Source organism: Mesoplodon bidens (genome assembly GCF_964165515.1).
Source record: "Mesoplodon bidens genome assembly, chromosome: 6".
Taxonomy (NCBI): domain Eukaryota; kingdom Metazoa; phylum Chordata; class Mammalia; order Artiodactyla; family Ziphiidae; genus Mesoplodon; species Mesoplodon bidens.
The window spans coordinates 24,484,958-24,506,854 of NC_138162.1; the positions used below are offsets into that span (position 1 = coordinate 24,484,958).

The 21,897-nt window shown below is 42.5% G+C and overlaps 1 protein-coding gene across 2 annotated transcripts in view; it reads right to left on the minus strand.

Moving 5' to 3' along the window:
- The window catches only part of XPA (XPA, DNA damage recognition and repair factor), a 45,480-nt gene extending 29,232 nt beyond the window's left edge, over window positions 1–16,248 (minus strand). For both annotated transcript variants that reach the window (XR_014016030.1, XM_081236597.1), the window contains exons 1-2: window positions 15,941–16,248; window positions 11,839–11,949 (exon numbers count right to left, since the gene is read on the minus strand). Coding sequence is in view for 1 of the 2 variants with exons in the window: in XM_081236597.1 (XP_081092723.1) it covers window positions 11,839–11,949; window positions 15,941–16,112 (283 nt within the window). In the remaining variant the exon portion in view is untranslated. The remainder of the gene's footprint in view (window positions 1–11,838; window positions 11,950–15,940) is intronic.
- Window positions 16,249–21,897: the final 5,649 nt, after the last annotated feature.

Genomic DNA, 21,897 nt, shown 5'->3' on the forward strand with positions numbered 1-21,897 from the left:
TGGACCTAGAGTCTGTCATACAGAGTGAAGTAAGTCAGAAAGACAAAGACAAATACAGTATGCTAACACATATATATGGAATTTAAGAAAAAAATGTCATGAAGAACCTAGGGGTAAGACAGGAATAAAGACACAGACCTGGGCTTCCCTGGTGGCGCAGTGGTTGAGAGTCCGCCTGCCGATGCAGGGGACACGGGTTCGTGCCCCTATCCCGGAAGATCCCACATGCCGCGCAGCGGCTGGGCCCGCGAGCCATGGCCGCGGAGCCTGTGTGTCCGGAGCCTGTGCTCCGCAACGGGAGAGGCCACAGCAGTGAGAGGCCCGCGTACAGCAAAAAAAAAAAAAAAAAAAAAAAAAAAAAAAGACACAGACCTACTAGAGAATGGACTTGGGGATACAGGGAGGGGGAAGGGTAAGCTGTGACAAAGTGAGAGAGTGGCATGGACATATATACACTACCAAACGTAAAACAGACAGCTAGTGCGAAGCAGCCACATAGCACAGGGAGATCAGCTCAGTGCTTTGTGACCACCTAGAAGGGTGGGATAGGGAGGGTGGGAGGGAGCGAGACGCAAGAGGGAAGAGATATGGGAAGATATGTGTATGTATAACTGATTCGCTTTGTTATAAAGCAGAAACTAACACACCATTGTAAAGCAATTATACTCCAATAAAGATGTTAAAAAAAAAAAGATAGCTAGTGGGAAGCAGCCACATAGCACAGGGACATCAGCTCAGTGCTTTGTGACCACCTGGATGGGTGGGATAGGGAGGGTGGGAGGGAGGGAGATGTAAGAGGGAAGGGATGTGGGAACAGATGTATATGTATGACTGTTTCACTTTGTTATAAAGCAGAAACTAATAAAAATAAATAAATAAAAAATAAAAACAAAAAAAAAGAGGGAGGAGATATGGGAACATATGTATATGTATAACTCATTCACTTTGTTATAAAGCAGAAACTAACACACCACTGTAAAGCAATTATACTCCAATAAAGATGTAAAAAAGTAAAAACATAAATGAATCATGGTGCAGACATCAAATGGAGTATTATGTAGCCATTAAAAAGAAAAGTTCTGAAAGAATATTTAAGAAATGGGGAAATGCTCTTAACGACATTCTTATAAAAGAAACATATTACATTCTCATTCACATATCAAAGACAGTCTCAAAGATAATACATCAAAATGTTTGCACAAGAAGTTACTGTTTAATGGGACAAAGTTTCAGTTTTGGATGATGAAAAAACTCTGGAGATGGATGGTGGTGACTGTTACAAAACAACGTGAATGTATAGTACTTAATGCCACTGAACATACTAAACATACGCTTTAAAAGGTTACAATTGTAAATTTTATGTTATGTATATTTTATCACAATTTTTTAAAATAATTTTTTAAAAAGACAGCATGAGCAGTGACTGACCTCACTGTTACACACTATTCTCTCCACATGGCTGCATTCCCCTGTAGTCCTAGAGTACACAGTGGGTTTAATTCTAGACCAGAGGTTGTCAAAGTGTGGCCCCCGGGCCAGCAGCATCAGCATCACCCAGGAACTTGTTAGAAACAAATTCACAGTCCCTACCTAAGACCTACTAAATCAGAAGAAGCCCTAGGGATGGGGCCCCACAAACTGTGTTTTAATCAAGCCTTCCTGGTGATCCTGAAGAACCCTGTTCTAGATTCTAAAAGCATACAATAGGCTCTGTTTTATAGGTAGCAAAGCTTAATGGCCCAAATAAATTATTTTGATTTTTCTCAGCTATGCTACAAAAATAGACTGTCTTTAAAATTAACAAAGAGGGCTTCCCTGGTGGCACAGTGGTTGAGAGTCCACCTGCCGATGCAGGAGACACGGGTTCGTGCCCCGGCCCGGGAAGATCCCACATGCTGCGGAGCGGCTGGGCCTGTGAGCCATGACCGTTGAGCCTGCGCATCTGGAGCCTGTGCTCCGCAACGGGAGAGGCCACAATGGTCAGAGGCCCGTGTACTGCAAAAAAAAAAAAAAAAAAAAAAAAAAAAAAATTAACAAAGAAATCCTTGGTGGGCGTGTGCTGCAAAAGGTCCAAGGGACACTGCCCTCAACAAAGGATAGAGTACCCAGTCCTAAGAATCCTGGGAAGCAGAGGGACTTCCCTGGTGGTCCAGTGGTAAAGAATCCACCTTCCAGTGCAGGGGACACGGCTTTGATCCCTGGTAAAGGAACCAAGATCCCACATGCCACAACTACTGAGCTTGCGAGCCGCAACGAGAGAGCCAGCGTGCTGCAAACTACAGAGCCCACGCACCCTGGAGCCCACACACCACAACTAGAGAGAGAAAACCCCCAAACCACAACCAGAGAGAAGCCTGAGCGCTGCCAGTGAACCACAACAAAAGATCCCACATGCCACAACTAAGTCCCAACACAGCCAAGGGAAGGAAGGGAAGGAAGGGAAGGAAGGAAGGGAAGGAAGGGAGGGAAGGAAGGAAGGGAAGGAAGGGAAGGAAGGGAGGGAAGGGAGGGAAGGGAGGGAAGGGAGGGAAGGGAAGGAAGGGAAGGAAGGGAAGGAAGGGAGGGAGGGAAGGGAGGGAAGGGAGGGAGGGAAGGGAGGGAAGGGAGGGAGGGAAGGAAGGAAGGAAGGAAGGGAGGGAAGGAAGGGAGGGAAGGAAGGGAAGGGAGGGAAGGAAGGAAGGAAGGAAGGAAGGAAACAGAGGAGGAACCAAGATGGTGGAGTAAAAGGACGTGCTCTCACTCCCTCTTGAGAAAACACCAGAATCACAACTAACTGCTGGACAATCATCGACAGGAAGACACTGGAACTTACCAAAAAAGATACCCCACATCCAGAGACAAAGGAGAAGCCACAATGAGATGGTAGGAGGGATACAATCACAGTAAAATCAAATCCCATAACTGCTGTGTGGGTGACACACAAACTGGAGAACACTTATAACACAGAAGTCCACCCACTGGGGTGAAGGTTCTGAGCCCCACTCAGGCTTCCCAACCTGGGGGTCTGGCAACAGGAGGAGGAATTCCTAGAGAATCAGACTTTGAAGCCTAGTGGGAAATGACTGCACTTCGACAGGACTGGGGGAAACAGAGACTCCACTCTTGGAAGGCACACAGAAAGTAGAGCGTGCATCAGGACCCAGGGGGAAGGAGCAGTGTCCCCACAGGAGACTGAACCAGACCTACCTGCTAGTGTTGGAGGGTCTCCTGCAGAGGCGGGGGGTGGTTGTGGCTCACCGTGGGGACAAAGACAAGGGCAGCAGAAATTCTGGGAAGTACTCCTTGGTGTGAGCCCTCCCAGAGTCTGTCATTAGCCCCAGCAAAGAGCCCAGGTAGGCTCCAGTGTTGGGTCGCCTCAGGACAAACAACCAACAGGGAGGGAACCCAGCCCCACTCATCAACAGTCAAGTGGATTAAAGTTTTACTGAGCTCTGCCCACCAGAGCAACAGTCAGCTCTACCCACCACCAGTCCATCCCATCAAGCCTCTTAGATAGCCTCATCCACCAGAGAGCAGACAGAAGAAGCAAGAAGAACTACAATCCTGCAGCCTGTGGAACAAAAACCACATTCACAGAAAGATAGACAAGATGAAAAGGCAGAGGGCTATGTACCCGATGAAGGAACAAGATAAAACCCCAGAAAAACAACTAAATGAAGTGGAGATAGGCAACCTTCCAGAAAAAGAATTCAGAATAATGATAGTGAAGATGATCCAGGACCTCGGAAAAAGAATGGAGGCAAAGATGGAGAAGATGCAAGAAATGTTTAACAAAGACCTAGAAGAATTAAAGAACAAACAGACAGAGATGAACAATACAATAACTGAAATGAAAACTACACTAGAAGGAATCAATAGCAGAATAACTGAAGCAGAAGAACGGATAAGTGACCTGGAAGACAGAATGGTGGAATTCACTGCCGCGGAACAGAATAAAGAATGAAAAGAAATGAACACAGCCTAAGAGACCTCTGGGACAACATTAAACACCAACAACATTCGCATTATAGGGGTCCCAGAAGGAGAAGAGAGAGAGAAAGGACCTGAGAAAATATTTGAAGAGATTATAGTCGAAAACTTCTCTAACATGGGAAAGGAAACAGCCACCCAAGTGCAGGAAGCACAGCAAGTCCCATACAGGATAAACCCAAGGAGAAACACACCGAGACACATAGTAATCAAATTGGCAAAAATTAAAGACAAAGAAAAATTACTGAAAGCAGCAAGGGAAAAATGACAAATAACATACAAGGGAACTCCCATATGGTTAACAGCTGATTTCTCAGCAGAAACTCTACAAGCCAGAAGGGAGTGGCAGGATATACTTAAAATGAAGGGAAGAACCTACAACCAAGATTACTCTACCCGGCAAGCATCTCATTCAGATTCAATGGAGAAATCAAAAGCTTGACAGACAAGCAAAAGCTAAGAGAATTCAGCACCACCAAACCAGCTCTACAACAAATGCTAAAGGAACTTCCCTAAGTGGGAAACACAAGAGAAGAAAAGGACCTACAAAAACAAACCCAAAACAATTAAGAAAATGGTCATAGGAACATACATATCGATAATTACCTTAAACGTGAATGGATTAAATGCTCCAACCAAAAGACACAGGCTTGCTGAATGGATACAAAAACAAGACCCATATATAAGCTTTCTACAAGAGACCCACTTCAGACCTAGGGACACATACAGACTGAAAGTGAGGAGATGGAAAAAGATATTCCATGCAAATGGAAATCAAAAGAAAGCTGGAGTAGCTATACTCATATCAGATAAAATAGACTTTAAAATAAAGAATGTTACAAGAGACAAGGAAGGACACTACATAATGTGATCAAGGGATCAATCCAAGAAGAAGATATTACAATTATAAATATATATGCACCCAACATAGGAGCACCTCAATACATAAGGCAACTGCTAACAGCTATAAAAGAGGAAATAGACAGTAACACAATAATAGTGGGGGACTTTAACACCTCACTTACACCAATGGACAGATCACCCAAAATGAAAATAAATAAGGAAACAGAAGCTTTAAATGACACAACAGACCAGACAGATTTAATTGGTATTTATAGGACATTCCATCCAAAAGCAGCAGATTACACTTTCTTCTCGAATGCGCACGGAACATTCTCCAGGATAGGTCACATCTTGGGTCACAACTCAAGCCTCAGTAAATTTAAGAAAACTGAAATCATATCAAGCATCTTTTCTGACCACAACGTTATGAGATTAGAAATGAATTACAGGGAAAAAAAACATATAAAACACAAACACGTGGAGGCTAAACAATACGTTACTAAATAACCAAGAGATCACTGAAGAAATCAAAGAGGAAATCAAAAAATACCTAGAGACAAATGACAATGAAAACACAATGACCCAAAACCTATGGGATGCAGCAAAAGCAGTTCTAAGAGGGAAGTTTACAGCTATATAAGCCTACCTCAAGAAACAAGAAATATCTCAAATAAAAAATCTAACCTTACACCTAAAGGAACTAGAGAAAGAAGAACAAACAAAACCCAAAGTTAGCAGAAGGAAAGGAATCATAAAGATCAGAGCAGAAATAAATGAAATAGAAACAAAGAAAACAATAGCAAAGATCAATAAAACTAAAAGCTGGTTCTTTGAGAAGATAAACAAAATTGATAAACCATTAGCCAGACTCATCAAGAAAAATAGGGAGAAGACTCAAATCAATAAAATTAGAAATGAAAAAAGAGAAGTTACAACAGACACTGCAGAAATACAAAGCATCCTAAGAGACTACTACAAGCAACTCTATGCCAATAAAATGGACAACTTGGAAGAAATGGACAAATTCTTAGAAAGGTATATAACCTTCCAATACTGAACCAGGAAGAAACAGAAAATATGAACAGACCAATCACAAGTAATGAAATTGAAGCCGTGATTAAAAATCTTCCAACAAATCAAAATCCAGGACCCGATGGCTTCACAGGTGAATTCTATCAAATATTTAGAGAAGAGCTAACACCCATCCTTCTCAAACTCTTCCAAAAACTTGCAGAGGAAGCAACACTCCCAAATTCATTCTATGAGGCCACCATCACCCTGATACCAAAACCAGACAAAGATACTATAAAAAAAGAAAATTATAGACCAATTATCACTGATGAATACAGATGCAAAAATCCTCAACAAAATACTAGCAAACAGAATCCAACAACACATTAAAAGGATCATACACCACGATCAAGTGGGATTTATCCCAGGGATGCAAGGATTCTTCAATATATGCAAATCAATCAATGTGATACACCATATTAACAAACTGAAGAAGAAAAATGATATGATCATCTCAATAGATGCAGAAAAAGCTTTTGACAAAATTCAACACCAATTTATGATAAAAACTCTCCAGAAAGTGGGCATAGAGGGAACCTACCTCAACATAATAAAGGCCATACACAACAAACCCACAGCAAACATCATTCTCAATGGTGAAAAACTGAAAGCATTTCCTCTAAGATCAGGAACGAGACAAGGATGTCCACTCTCATCACTATTATTCAACATAGTTTTGGAAGTCCTAGCCATGGCAATCAGAGAAGAAAAAGAAATAAAAGGAATACAAATTAGAAAAGAAGTAAAACTGTCAGTTTGTAGATGACATGATACTATACACAGAGAATCCTAAAAACGCCACCAGAAAACTACTAAAGCTAATCAATGAATTTGGTAAAGTTGCAGGATACAAAATTAATGCACAGAAATCTCTTGCATTCCTATACACTAATGATGAAAAATCTGAAACAGAAATTATGCAAACACTCCCATTTACCACTGCAACAAAAAGAATAAAATACCTAGCAATAAACCTACCTAGGGAGACAAAAGACCTGTATGCAGAAAACTATAAGACACTGATGAAAGAAATTAAAGATGATACCAACAGATGGAGAGATATACCATGTTCTTGGATTGGAAGAATCAACATTGTGAAAATGATTCTACTACCCAAAGCAATCTACAGATTCAATGCAATCCCTATCGAACTACCACTGGCATTTTTCACAGAACTAGAACAAAAAATTTCACAATTTGTATGGAAACACAAAAGACCCCGAATAGCCAAAGCAGTCTTGAGGGAAAAAAACGGAATTGGAGGAATCATACTCCCTGACTTCAGACTATACTACAATGCTGCAGTAATCAAGACAATATGGTACTGGCACAAAAACAGAAACACAGATCAATGGAACAGGATAGAAAGCCCAGAGATAAACCCACGCACCTATGGTCAACTAATCTATGACAAAGGAGGCAAAGGTATACAATGGAGAAAAGACAGCCTCTTCAATAAGTGGTGCTGGGAAAACTGGACAGCTACATGTAAAAGAATGAAATTATAACACTCCCTAACACCATACACAAAAATAAACTCAAAATGGATTCGAGACCTAAATGTAAGACCAGACACTATAAAACTCTTAGAGGAAAACACAGGATGAACACTCTTTGACATAAACCACAGCAAGATCTTTTCTGACCCACCTAGAGAAATGGAAATAAAAACAAAAATAAACAAATGGGACCTAATGAAACTTCAAAGCTTTTGCACAGCAAAGGAAACAGTAAACAAGACCAAAAGACAACCCTCAGAAAGGGAGAAAATATTTGCAAATGAATCAACGGACAAAGGATTAATCTCCACAATATATCAACAGCTCATGCCGCTCAATATTAAAGAAACAAACAACCCAATCCAAAAATGGGCAGAAGACCTAAATAGACATTTCTCCAAAGAAGACATATAGATGGCCAAGACACACATGAAAAGCTGCTCAACATCACTAATTATTAGAGAAATGCAAATCAAAACTACAATAAGGCATCACCTCACACCAGTCAGAATGGGCATCATCAGAAAATCTACAAACAACAAATGCTGAAGAGGGTGTGGAGAAAAGGGAACCCTCTTGCACTGTTGGTGGGAATGTAAATTGATACAGCCACTATGGAGAACAGTATGGAGGTTTCTTAAAAAACTAAAAATAGAATTACCCTATGATCCAGCAATCCCACTACTGGGCATATACCCAAAGAAAACCATAATTCAAAAAGACACATGCACCCCAATGTTCACTGCAGCACTATTTACAATAGCCAGGTCATGGAAGCAACCTAAATGCTCATCAACAGACGAATGGATAAAGAATTTGCAGTACATATATACAATGGAATATTACTCAGCCATAAAAAGGAACAAAACTGAGTCATTTGTTGAGACGTGGATGGATCTAGAGACTATCATACAGAGTGAAGTAAGTCAGAAAGAGAAAAACAAATATCGTATATTAACGCATGTATGTGGAACCTAGAAAAATGGTACAGATGAACCAGTTTGCAAGGCAGAAGTTGAGACACAGATGTAGAGAACAAACATATGGACACCAAGGGGGGGAAACCACAGTGGGGTGGGGATGGTGGTGTGATGAATTGGGCGATTGGGATTGACATGTATAAACGGATGTGTATAAAATTGATGACTAATAAGGACTTGCAGTATAAAAAACAAACAAAAAAACAACTAATACTAAGCTTTCTTTGGGTTATTTATGGAAATATGTTAATATACATGTTTCAGACATTACATGAAATTTCTAAAAATCTTGTATGTTCTGGTATAATGTTATAAGTCATAATTCTAGTTATTACTTTAAAATGTATATCCCAGAAATAACTAAGAAAGAGCTCTTAAGCTGCACCAATTGTAAGTAACTTAAAACATTAAAAAAAAAAAAAAGTCCTAGGAAGCAGAAAAGCACAGAGAAGCAACCAGCCTCTTCTCCATAGGCATCTAGCTTTTTACCAAAGGAGAGGTTCTACTGCTCCCTCAGTCAAGAGTTGCAGAAGCTCCACCCTAACCCCCCTTTTGAGATCTCCCTGTGCAGTGTCCTAATCCACGGGGCCCCTCTCCAGTATGTATGGAGACATCCAAACTTTTATAAACCTAGTGAAGCCCATTTCCTTTCCTTTTCAAGCCCTTTCATCATTGTGACTGTCTGAAATTCTGCCAAGTACAGAAATTAGTGTCTCACTCTAAAAAAAAAAAAGTGATAGAAAATATTAATTACTCTCCCCGTTTTCTTCTACCCATAGAGGTCATCCACATAAAGTCTTAAAAGTAGGCTCCTTGTGCAAAGGCACCTGCCCAAGGGGGCAAACAGGTGTCAAAATGCAGCCCATGACCACTTTTTAAGCCATGAGCCCTGGCCCAGGCTAAGTCAGCCCAGAGAAAGAGGGTCTTTTTCTAATTTCTCTCCCAAAGATGACACTGTGGAAGAGGTAATCAAGGATGTGACCACCGGTTAACCTGTGAGCTGGACCTGGGCAATCAGAGGCTCCTCACTCTCTCCTTCTCTCCTTGGGATGTACATTCTGCCCCACGTTCCCACAGTGGGAGCTGTTTCAAGGACACAGCCTTGAGAGAGTATGGTGTTGTTGAGACCACGTGGACTTGAATATGCAGCTGAACCCAGTGAAAGCTTCTACATATACTTTAAGATTTGGCGAGCAGGTGTGGAGATCTACTCAACTCACAGCCACCCAAGACAAGCCTTGTAAGAAAGTTCCCTTGCTTATTAAAACTGCCACCTACCAATCTGGAGTGCTCTGACTCTTTCTTTAGCCTCTCCCTGCCTTCCCTGTATGGAGCCAGCTTGTGAATAAGAGACACCTTTTCTAACCTGCACAAATTCGCTACCAGAGTGCTAACTGCAAGCAGCAGCCCTACCGTCAATAACAGTATATGACACATGCCACATACATACCTCAGTCAAGCAGAAAGGCACTACAGTAGGTTCTCAATTAATGTTTGTTGCATGACCTGTTAAATGAACACAGCTTTATAAGCCTGTGGTGGATTCAGGAATCTATAGAAAAACAGTTACAGTGAATCTTCATATCCATAGAATCATAAGGACTTTACAGGTCATTGAATTCAAGGCATTCCCTCCTGATACAGGGCTTTTCTAAAACATCCTGCTCAAGTGGTCTCTCAATCTCTGAACCCCTCCAATGCTTTGCTATTTAGAGGCAGCACTCCACATGGTTTGGCTCACATGATATATGTGCCAACACCCTATTTAGTGCAAAGTACAAGTTCACTGTACTGAGTTGGAATCTCCCTCACTGTAACTGTTACCCACTGTTCCAATTCTCCCCTCCAGAGCAAATCACAGTAAGTATAATCTGTCTTCCATAGAGGAATACTTCTTGCATTTGCAGGCAGCTGAAGTGTTTCTAAGTTAAACATATCCAGTTTTTTTTTTTTTTTTTTTTGCTGTACGTGGGCCTCTCACTGTTGTGGCCTCTCCCATTGCGGAGCACAGGCTCTGGACGCGCAGGCTCAGCAGCCATGGCTCACGGGCCCAGCTGCTCCGTGGCATGTGGGATCTTCCCGGACCAGGGCACGAACTCGTGTCCCCTGCATCGGCAGGCGGACTCTCAACCACTGCGCCACCAGGGAAGCCCAAACATATCCAGTTTTGACAACTGCTCCTCACATGCCAATTGCAATATTTCCATTTTGACCACCCTGTTTTGGACATATACACTTGTCAATAGCCCTCATAAAATATGGCACCCAATATATACAGTGGAGTATTACTCAGTCATAAAAAGAAACAAAACTGAGTTATCTGTAGTGAGGTATATGGACCTAGAGTCTGTGATACAGAGTGAAGTCAGAAAGAGAAAAACAAATACCATATGCTAACACATATATATGGAATCTAAAAAAAAAAAAAATGGTTCTGAAGAACCTAGGAGCAGGACAGGAATAAAGACGCAGACATAGAGAATGGACTTGAGGACACGGGGAGGGAGATGGGTAAGCTGGGACGAAGTGAGAGAGTGGCATGGACATATATACACTACCAAATGTAAAGTAGATAGCCAGTGGGAAGCAGCCACATAGCACAGGGAGATCAGCTCGGTGCTTTGTGACCACCTAGAGGGGTGGGATAGGGAGGGTGGGAGGGAGATGTAAGAGGGAGGAGATACGGGGATATATGCATATATATAGCTGATTCACTTTGTTATAAAGCAGAAACTAACACACCATTGTAAAGCAATTATACTCCAATAAAGATGTTAAAAAAAAGGCACACAAACTAAAAATAAGTATTTTAATCCTTCAGGTGTCAGCTTCTGAAAACAATAGTTTAGATACACACAGAAGAGAACAGGATTACCACCTACCTTGATGAATACACAACACTTCTAATGCTACAACCAAAACTGAAATAGCTTTTTTAAGCTGTTATATTCCACTACTGGCTTCAAACTTATGATCAAGTGAAACTATCTTTTTCAAAGAGTGTGAAAGTACCCTCATCCAGAGGATGGATGGATATAGATATATATGATTTACCAAAACTTTAACCTTAGATAATAGTTATTTTATTATTCTTTTTATGCCAGACCTATCTTGTACTTTACAGACCACTTTTTTTCCTCTAAACATAAAGAAAAGACCTAAATTTTTATCTCTTGCATTCAAGTCCCTCATTTCAGCCTATCAAAATACTTTTAAGTATTTATTCTATCAGCCTGCCTATTATAAAACAGAGAGCATCAACCCTAAGTACACAAACCACATGTTGAATGAATCATTGCCAAATTTGTTTCATTTTTAATCTACTAGCAAAACTGCCAAATTTTATCACTCTTATAAAGCCAACCTGCTCAGTGACTAGACTAAATGTGGCATTTTCTAGCATCACTTTGCAAAGAATTATGCATGTTACTCAAAATGACCAACCTAGGTATCTATTTTCTGAAAACACACTTTACCTGGTTGATGAACAACTTTTCCAATTGTATGTTCTTCTTCCTCCTCCTCTTCCAGAATGAAGCCTCCTCCTGTGTCAATTATCTTCGGGGCTGCTTTTACATTAGCCATCCCTACAAAAAGTAAGAGTGGTCAACAAATGAACTAGGTAAGCCCTTATGTTCCCTTGTGCATAAACAGGAACTTTTAAAAATTTAATATATATCAAACAAGACAAGGATGTCCACTATTACCACTTCTATTCAACATTATAATGAAGGTCCCAGCCACTGTACTATGGCAAGAAAACAAGACAGGCATAAAGGCTGGAAAGAAGTAAAACAGTATTCACAGATGATGTGATTAGGTATACAGAATATCCAAAAGAATCTACAATTAGAATTAAGAAATAATACCTAGGAACAGATGTGTAAAACCTCTATACTGAAAACACCACTAAGAGAAATATAAGTCAATTCTCCCCAGATTTACCTAAAGATTCAATGTGATTCCATTCAAAACCGCAGCAGTGGCGGGGGGCGGGAACGCACGTGTGTGTGTGTGTGTGTGTGTGTGTGTGCGCGCGCGCGCGCGCGCGCGCGCGCGCGCGCAGGCACGGTCCAGAGGGGGAGGAGTAATGGGAGCTGACAAGCTGATCTAACATTTACATGTAAATACAAAGAACACACAATAGCCAAGATAATCCTAAACAAAACTGGAGGATTTACACTACCAGATTTAAAGATTTACTACAAAGCTTCAGTAATTATGATAGTATACTAAAACAAAGGGACCAACGTATTGATAGTAGAAGAGAGAGTCCTGAAATACACCTACACATATTTGGTCACTTAACTTACAGCAAAGGCTCCAAGACAATTCAGTGAGAAAAAGATAATATTTTCAATAAATGATGCTAGGATTTATGACAAAGGTACTACAAAACAGTGAGGAAAAGATGGTCATTTCAATAAATGAACTTTGACTCTACCTCATACAATATACACAAAACAATGTTTAAATGGATCATAGTCTTGAATGTAAAGGGTAAAAGGTAAAACAATAAAGCTTCTAGAAGAGAACACTGGAGAATAATTCCATGAACTTGAGGTAGCCAAAAACTTCTTCAACATGACACAAACGTATTAACCATAAGAGAAAAACTGCTAATTGAACTTGATTAAAACTAAGAACCTCTATTCATCAAAAGACACCATTATGAGAGTAAAAAGACAAGATACAAATCGGGAAAAGCTATTTGCAATATGTATATCTGACAAAAGACTCATCCAGAATATGTAATGAAATCCTATAAACCAGTAAAAGACAAATAGCCCAACTTAAAAAAAGGGAAATAGACCTGAAGAGAAACTTCACAAATGAAGATATGCAAATAGCTAGTAACCACATGAAAAAGGTCTCATCATCGTAAGTAATTAGGAAAATACAAATTAAAACCATACTGATGGGCTTCCCTGGTGGCGCAGCGGTTGAGAGTCCGCCTGCCGATGCAGGGGATACGGGTTCGTGCCCTGGTCCAGGAAGATCCCACATGCCGCGGAGCGGCTGGGCCCGTGAGCCATGGCCGCTGAGCCTGTGCGTCCGGAGCCTGTGCTCCGCAACGGGAGAGGCCACAACAGTGAGGCCCGCGTACTGCCAAAAAAAAAAAAAAAACAGACAGTACTAATCAAACGGTCAGAATGATAGTTACTTCTGAGGGTGAATGGTTGACTAAGAAGTGCCATTAGGGAAACTTCTAAGGTTCTGGAAGTGTCTGTACAGTATATTGATTGCTGTGGTATTGACATGAGTATTCACATAGGTAAAATTCAGATGAGCGCGTTTTACATTAATGTATGAATGTTATAACTCATTTTTTAAGACAAATTTAGTAAGCATTATCTTGCTTAAGTCTAAACTCCCCTTCTCTGGCCTCAATTTATTAAATAAAGGAATTAGAGTATAAGCCTGTTTCTACTGTTAACAGCAATTCTCATATGCTACTACACTGTCTGTCCATCTCTCTACATCCCTTCATTAGACTGAGTGCTTTTACCTCCGTAATTCTGAAAAATAGTTAAGCATTCCACGAATATTTACTGACTGGATAGAAATCAATGAGTGTATCAGAGTATGATTCTCATTTCATGAATAGTGTAGCGAATGATTAGAATGATCATTCATGAGTGCAGTAAGAATTAAGAAGGGAGGGCTTCCCTGGTGGTGCGGTGGTTGAGAGTCCGCCTGCCGATGCAGGGGACACGGGTTCGTGCCCCGGTCCGGGAGGATCCCACGTGCCGCGGAGCGGCTGGGCCCGTGAGCCATGGCTGCTGAGCCTGCGCATCCGGAGCCTGTGTTCCGCGGCCGGGGAGGCCACAGCAGTGAGAGGCCCGCATACGGCAAAAAAAAAGGGAAGCTGGGGTAATCAAGACCATAATCTGCAGGATCCTGAACACTGGTAAATCATGCCAAAAACAAAGCCCAATTTCTCTCTACTGCTATGCCTTGTTTTTTCCCCAGGCCCTTAGCACTACTCTTAGCAACACATTCTAAGCAAGTTCTTCTCAGTCTTTTTCATGGCATGTCATAGCACACACAGAAAATGAAAACTGTACAGTACATTGAAATAAAAGTACTAAAAAGATTAAAAATCTCAGCACCTACTTAACTCTTGAAGCACAGCAGGTTGTACACAATGTTGCAACACAGTTCAGTTCTTTGGCAAATACCTAAGAAATCTAACAAAATATTCATGCTACCTTGCTTTCCATTATCAGACGTTTAGTTTAATACCACTTTATGCTCTATTTTGCACCGGTGTTCCACGGTCTTTTAGTACAGATCTAGAAACCTTTATGGAATAATGAATATGAATTAATCAATGCAGATGGACAACTTCTTGTCCTGACCCTAGAATGCTTCAAGTTGGGAAAGGAATAAAGGAAAACCACTATAAAGCAGAAGGGATGAGACCAGAACCATTAAAACTGGTTGCAATTTGCAGATTCAGTGTCAGTATGAATATCAAGACACGCAGCTCGCTCTTTTCACTCTTTCTTACTTCTGGCTGATGAAAAAGGGTAGTGGATGACACAGCTCTGACCGTGCTCAACTGCTCACACAGTATGGATATAGGTTTAGAACACTTGTGCTTCACCTTATAGAGGTGGTCCTGAAGAACCACATGTCAACCAAACTGTATTTCCCTGAGGAAAATTATTAGTTGACCCCACTGGAGAATTACATGATAGACACATACATGATAGGCAAAGAGACAAATAAGCCGCCAAGGGCTGCCCTAAGAAAAGGGAAAGATGAAATCCAAACAAGAATAACAGCCTTTCTTCCTATGGGTGAGAGAGATGCCTAGTATAACAGAGGCAGCTGGTGAGCAAGGAAAGGCCCCGAACCCAGGGTCAGATGACCCGAGTTCTAGTCCTGATTAGGCTTTGCACTTACTGGGATGCACCTGAGCAAACCCCCTTTCCTTTTCTGATCCTCAGTTACCACCTCAGTAAAACACGGATACCAAACCCTGTCCTAATTATTTTCTCACAGGTTAGCTGTGAGAATCAAATCAGCCAATTTGAAAAACGTGAAGCACAACAGGTGCCACTCTGTTAGCCCCACGAAGGCAGCAGCTAACGTCTGTTTGCTCCCAGCACGGAGCAAGCACTGTGCCGGTTACGGAATATGCACTCAATCACCCTGTGTTAAATAGATGACTGAGGGAAGCTGGTGCAGAACCACTAGTTAAATGTGTTACAAGGTCTACAAGCTTTACACAAAAACCACCCCTGGAACCGGTGGAAGCTGCAGGAAGAGAGCAGAAAGGGAGAACTGAGGCACTGGCTGGCATTTCCCGACGGCGAGGGCGGCTGCATTCCCAAGCTAAGGACCGCCCAAGAGCAAGGAGGAAAGGTCAGGGCTGGGAGTCAGGAGTTGCCCTGTGGTCTCGGACAGCCCGCTGTGACAACGCCCGCTGAGCGGATCCCACCCCCACCCCCCGCACCTGGGACTGCGGGAGGGTCTGCGCGGAAACGCGAAGGGAGTGCACGCCACACCCAAGACGCTAGCCCTGGTCCGCAAGGAAAGAGAAGGGGCAGGCGCCGCCCGGGCCCAAACCTCCGGTAGCCGCAGCCGTCGTCGCCGGGTAAGGCCGGGCCGCCAGCCGGGCCTGGCGCAGCATCAGCGCCCGCTGCCGCTTCCGCTCGATGCTCGCCCGCACCGCGGCAGACAGCTCCGCCGGCTGTTCTGAAACCGCCGGCTCAGACGAAGCTCCCCCGGCGGCCGCCATCTCCGTGCTCCCCCAAAGACTGTGGCTCTAGCCCCGCGCACGCGCATTGGCTCCCCGAAGCGTGCCCAAGGCCCCACCGGCGCCGCCACCGCCTCCGCGCCTGCTCCACGGCTCAGCCTCCGACAAGGAGAGCGCCTGCGCAATTTGAGAAGCTCGTGGGAAAGGGAGGGGCGACGGGCGGAGTCTGCGCACGCGTCGGCGCGGGGACTACTGGCCGGCTTGTAACCCAGGGGGAGGGCCGTGGCTGAGATCGGTGATGGTCGTCTTTAAAATCATAGTTTCGCTTGGTGGTTCAGAATATGGACTTTGGAGTCAAACTTGGGTTAAATCCTATCTCTGACACTTGCCATCTGCGTGACTTCAGCAAGTTATTTAACCTGAGTTCAGTTTCTTCAGTAGTAAAATTATAATTACGGAACCACTTCCATGGTTGTTGGGAAGATTAAATGTAGCCTTTCAGCACAATGCCTGGCACATAAAAAGCTTTCAAAAATGATGGCAGGACTTCCCTTGCAGTCCAGAGGTTAAGACTCCGTGCTTCCAATGCAGGGGGCGCGAGTTCCAAACCTGGTTGGGGAACTAAGATCCCGTATGCCAGCAGCACAGCCAAAAACTGTAAAATGAAATAATAAAATAAAATGGCAGCTAGTAGTAATAGTAGTGCCAATCAAGAGAGATCAATAGATGATTGGTCTGGCTACTTACAACACCTGGCCTAGGGGGGCAGTGTCTTAGATTCGAAATGAGAGCACCTGGGTTTGAACTCTCACTTGCTGTGACATCAGGCAAATGCAGCACCAGGTTCCCAAGGCTGCTATGCTTGAGCTCGGCTGTCTTTTCCTTGGAATATTTCTTCAGTGTGGATGAGCTGCCACCAGGTAGACAGTGGGTTTGGATTTGGGCCAAATTCTGACTTCCCAAATGTGTGGCAAATGAAGCAATAGAAACACTGCATGATTTTCTAAAAATGTATGCTTTTTCTTTATTACACATAAAACCTAACTGAAGCCAGAAAACATTAAGTTCTAATTACTACCTATACCATTTGGGACTAGTTTTTAGAGCAAGCTGGCACACTGAGGTTTCCCACTAATATTCAATGATAAAAGTTTGAGAAGCACAAACTAGTGGTTCTGATCTATCAAATATATGTATATTTAAACTGGAGGACCTTATATAAAGCAGAGAAATGCTGAGCTCTTCTGGTTGAACTGGAGACAGAGACCTCAAGCCATCCCTATTCCCTTTCTCCTCAGATTCTTCTTGCTCCCCATCCATTGATCTTGTCCAGGTGATAAAAATCTCAAATTCTATATGACACCTAAAGCACGAGCAAGAAAAGAAAAAATTAGAGAAATTTAACTTCATCAAAATTGAAAACTTTTGTTCATCAAAGGACACTATCAAGAAAATGAAAAGACAACTCACAGAATGGGAGAAAATATTTGGAAATCATATACAGGTTTCCATGTTCCCTACCCAAAAGTAGAGCATTCCTAAGAAACCTTTTCTAAGCCAAAATGGCATAAAGCAAAGAAGCAATTACCTTAGGACACATCTTGCTAACGAATGCACATGCACAAAATAAATCGATAAAGCACAGATGCTCAAAGACACAGTTCAAAGCTATGGCAGCTGGATGCTAAGATGCTGAGGGTAGTTCCCCAGGAAGGAGCTTGGTGGTGTCATTCTCTCAAAGCGCGCTGCCTCTATTCTGCCTCATGCAAAACAAACTCGAACACTATTTTTGCTTTTCCCCTTTTTTCCTGAAAGCGGAAATCCTCTTCACATTTCTTTCTGTTAGTGAAAACAGGTACTAATGAAGGTCTTTCGTAAAAGCAAATTGAGATAAAGCAAACTTGAAAAGCGAGGGATACCTGTATCTGAAAAGGGAACTCAAATAACAAAAAGGCAAATAACAGTTTTTAAATGAGGTAAAGACTTAAATAGATATTTTTCTAAATAAGATATACAAGTGGCCAAACAAGCACATGAAAAGAATTCATCATTAGTGAAATGCAAATGAAAAGCATCTGATCAAATGTGAAGTGCGATACCATTTCACACCCATTACTATGACTAGAATTAAGAGGGAAAAAAAACAGAAAATAACAAGTGTTGGCAAGGATGTGGAGAAATTGGAATCCTCATACATTGCTAGTGGGAATGTAAAACAGTGCTGCCCATGGCAAACAGTTTGGCTATTCTCCAAAAAGTTAAACATATAGAATTACCATATAAGTCAGCAATTTCACTCCCAGGTAGAATTCAAGTCCTCAAAGGTTGAAAACAGGTGTTCAAACAAAAATTTGCATACAAATATTCATAGCAGCACTATTCACAATAACCAAAAGACTGGAACTACCCAAATGTCCATCAAATGATGAATGGATAAACAATGTGGCATATCCCAAAAAGGAATATAATTCGGCCATAAAAAGGAAGTACTGACACATGCTACAACATGGATGAACCTTGAAAACATAGGGACTTCCCTGGTGGCACAGTGCTTAAGAATCCGCCTGCAAATGCAGGGGACACAGGTTTGATCCCTGGTCCTGGAAGATCCCACATGCCACAGAGCAACTAAGCCTGTGCGCCACAACTACTGAGCCTGTGCTCTAGAGCCCGAGAGTCACAACTACTGAAGCCCCCGCACCTACAGCCTGTGCTCCTCAACAAGAGAAGCCACTGCAATGAGAAGCCCGCACACCGCAACGAAGAGTAGCCCCTGCTCGCCACAATTAGGGAAAGCCTGCACACAGCAACGAAGACCCAACACAGCCCAAAATAAATAAATTTATTTTTTAAAAAAGAAAAGAAAACATTATACATTTCTTTTATATGAAACATTTGAAATAAGCAAACCCACAGTAACAAAAAAGCAAATTAGTGGTTGCCAGGGACTGAGGGGAGAGGGAAATGAGAAGTGACTGCTTAATAAGTATGGGACTTCCTTTTGGGGTAATGAAAATGTTCTGTTGTAACGGCTTCACAACATTGTGAATGTACTATGTGTTACTAATGGTAAATTTTATTTTATAATAAGGTTTTTAAAAATTCCAATTCTAACTGGGCCCAGGCAGGTAATGGAAGGTAATGAATCCATCCAGGTGTGGGGCTCTGGCAAACTGGAGTGTGAGGGCCCAACAAAGGGAAAAGCTACTGCACAGCTCCAGTGGGCAGACAGAACTTGGGCCCATTGTTGCCAACTGCCCAATGTTTGAAGAAAAGTAACTGCTTCTCAAATTGTAATGCACATACAAGTCACATGGTGATCCTGTTAAAATGAGCATTCTCATTCGGTAGGTCCATGGTAGGACTCGGGAATATGCATCTCTAAAGAGCTCCCTGATGGGGCTGCAGCTCCACGAACCACAGATCCAATAGTAAGGGTCTGGCCCACAGGTTCCCAAACTTGGCTGCAGGTTGGAAGCACCTGGGGAGTTTAAAAACCACAAACAGAGTTTGATATCATTGGTCAGAGGTGGGATCTGGGCATTAGGATTTTATAAAGCAACCTCTCCCCCACCCCCATGATTCTAATGCGCAGCAAACTTTGAGAGGCAGCACGCTTAAATGACCCCTCTAGACTCTACACAGCTCTAGGAGCATCTAAGGCTGTGCAATATTTCCGTAGGACAAGGTAACAGTTCTCCCCCAATGTAAATTTTGACAATTAGCCACTAGAAACTCCTCCCCAGAAAAGCATTCCAAACTTGAATATTGAAGGACATGGACCATAGCTCAGATGCTGCACCAGCCCTGGTATTTTGTTAACTCTTGACAAACTTGGATTTCCTTTTACGGGTAACTCCCTCTCCTTGGGCTTCCTGACCTTTGTTAGCAAGTTTCGTGTAATTGGGTCTGAATTGTTAGCTGAGGCCTCAACCAAGGTAAACCGAGATTCCTCCTTTAGAGAAAAGAGGAGTACATGCCCTGATCTGTGCGTCCCACACAGTGACAGAGGCTGCAGGGCTTGCCTGGAGCACAGGGGCATGAGTCGTCTTGGTGGGGGCACAAAAGGGAAACAGGCAAGGAGAAGAGACCAGTGGATGTGTTCTTGCCCCTTCCCATTCACAGTGTCGGGAAAAACCTGCTACTACATCTAGCTTCCTGCTTTGTACCTCTCACTTCCCAGACCAACTGTGATCCTGGCTGAAAGAAGGGTAATTAACAAAGCACAGGAAGAACTGAAAGCCCTTAACGGAGGCTGAAAAAGAGCAGGCAGGTAAGAATGGAAGCCAGGAAGGGGAATGAGAAACTTGGCAGTGTTTCCTGACAGGGCCTCCTCTCTGAGAGCATTTCTGGGGTTATTCATGCCTGAGATGACAGGATGTGAACATATTTGTCTTTATTATCTAGTAAATAGTACATGTGTGTGGCTTTCTTTTTTACTTTCATTTTTCCCCTGATTCCATTAACCCCCTTAATGTGGTTACTTTGAACATCGTTGGCATAAATTCACAATAGGAGAACATCTGTGGTAAGGAGCATGCCAAGGGGGGAAGCTGTCTGGGACGAGGATGCAGCAACACAGAAATTAGCCCGATCCTGTAGACCTAAGCTGTATTGATTTAGTAACCAGGAAATGCAGTCTCTTTTGGCTGTGATTGACGCTGCTTCTGGAAAAACTTAGATTTCAACCTCCCTGCACCAAAAGATAAAGGGATTGAGGCAAAAACATCTTATTGGAACCTTGATCAATAAAATGTGTGTGCAAAGGGATTTAGAAAACATCTTAAAGACTCACAAAAATTTTCTTTCCAGAAGCAATAAGAAGTAGGAGGGTCCAAACATTCAACTAAAGACAGGACCTAGGAAAAATGATTATCAGCACTGGAAGCCAAAATCCAGTCACCCACTGACCAACAAGGGCAGATCTTCCCGACTCTGCATTCCCCAGGTCCTGAATGTGGCCCAAGGGACCTTGCTTCTTACTACTTCTTCCGGGAAGCTTGCCTGTCTCCTTCCTCAGGCTCCTATGAACCTCGTGTGTGCTGGTGTTGTGGCTCTTCCACACCAGAGGTGATACCTACCTGCCGTCCTTAACTAGATTATCAGGTCCTCCAGAGCTGGGACCGTCTGGTTCATCCCAGTATCGCCAGCACAATGTCTGGCACAGAGTAGCTGCTCATTGAATGTTTGTGGAATTAAATAAGTAGAATGAATAGTACTGAATAAACCTAGTCGGATGTCTCACCAGCACCGAAAACTCAGTGTCCAAAGCTGAACCTGACAACCACCTCAGCTCTGCTTATATACCTGTGGTGACAGGGAACACTCTACTTCAGAACAGCCTGCTCCATTGTTGTCTAGCTTTGGCCAGTGTTTTTTGCAACAATAATAATAATAGTAAACACTTACATGGTGCTTAGTATATAATATAGTAGGTGTTTTTAAGCATTTAAAATTTATTAATTAATCTAATTTTCATAACTACTCAATGAGTATATTCACTAGTGCCAGTTTATAGATGAGATAACTAAGGCACAGAGATGTTAAGTAACTTGTTCAAGGTCAAGGTGACAGAGCTGAGTTCAACCAGGCACAGCCCAGCCCCAGTATCAATATTGTCAACCACTAAACTCTTAAGTCTCGAAATTAGAATGTCTTCCTCTTACTTCTCCACTAGTACTTGTTCTGCCTGAGTTAATGCAGAGCTGGGATCAGAAACCAGATCCTTGTAATACCCTACATGCTAACCAAGTGGCTTGAAACAGACTGGGCTGTCTTCGTCTGAAGCCTGGTCTGAGAGTTATTATTGCCAGTTTTAGATAGGGCC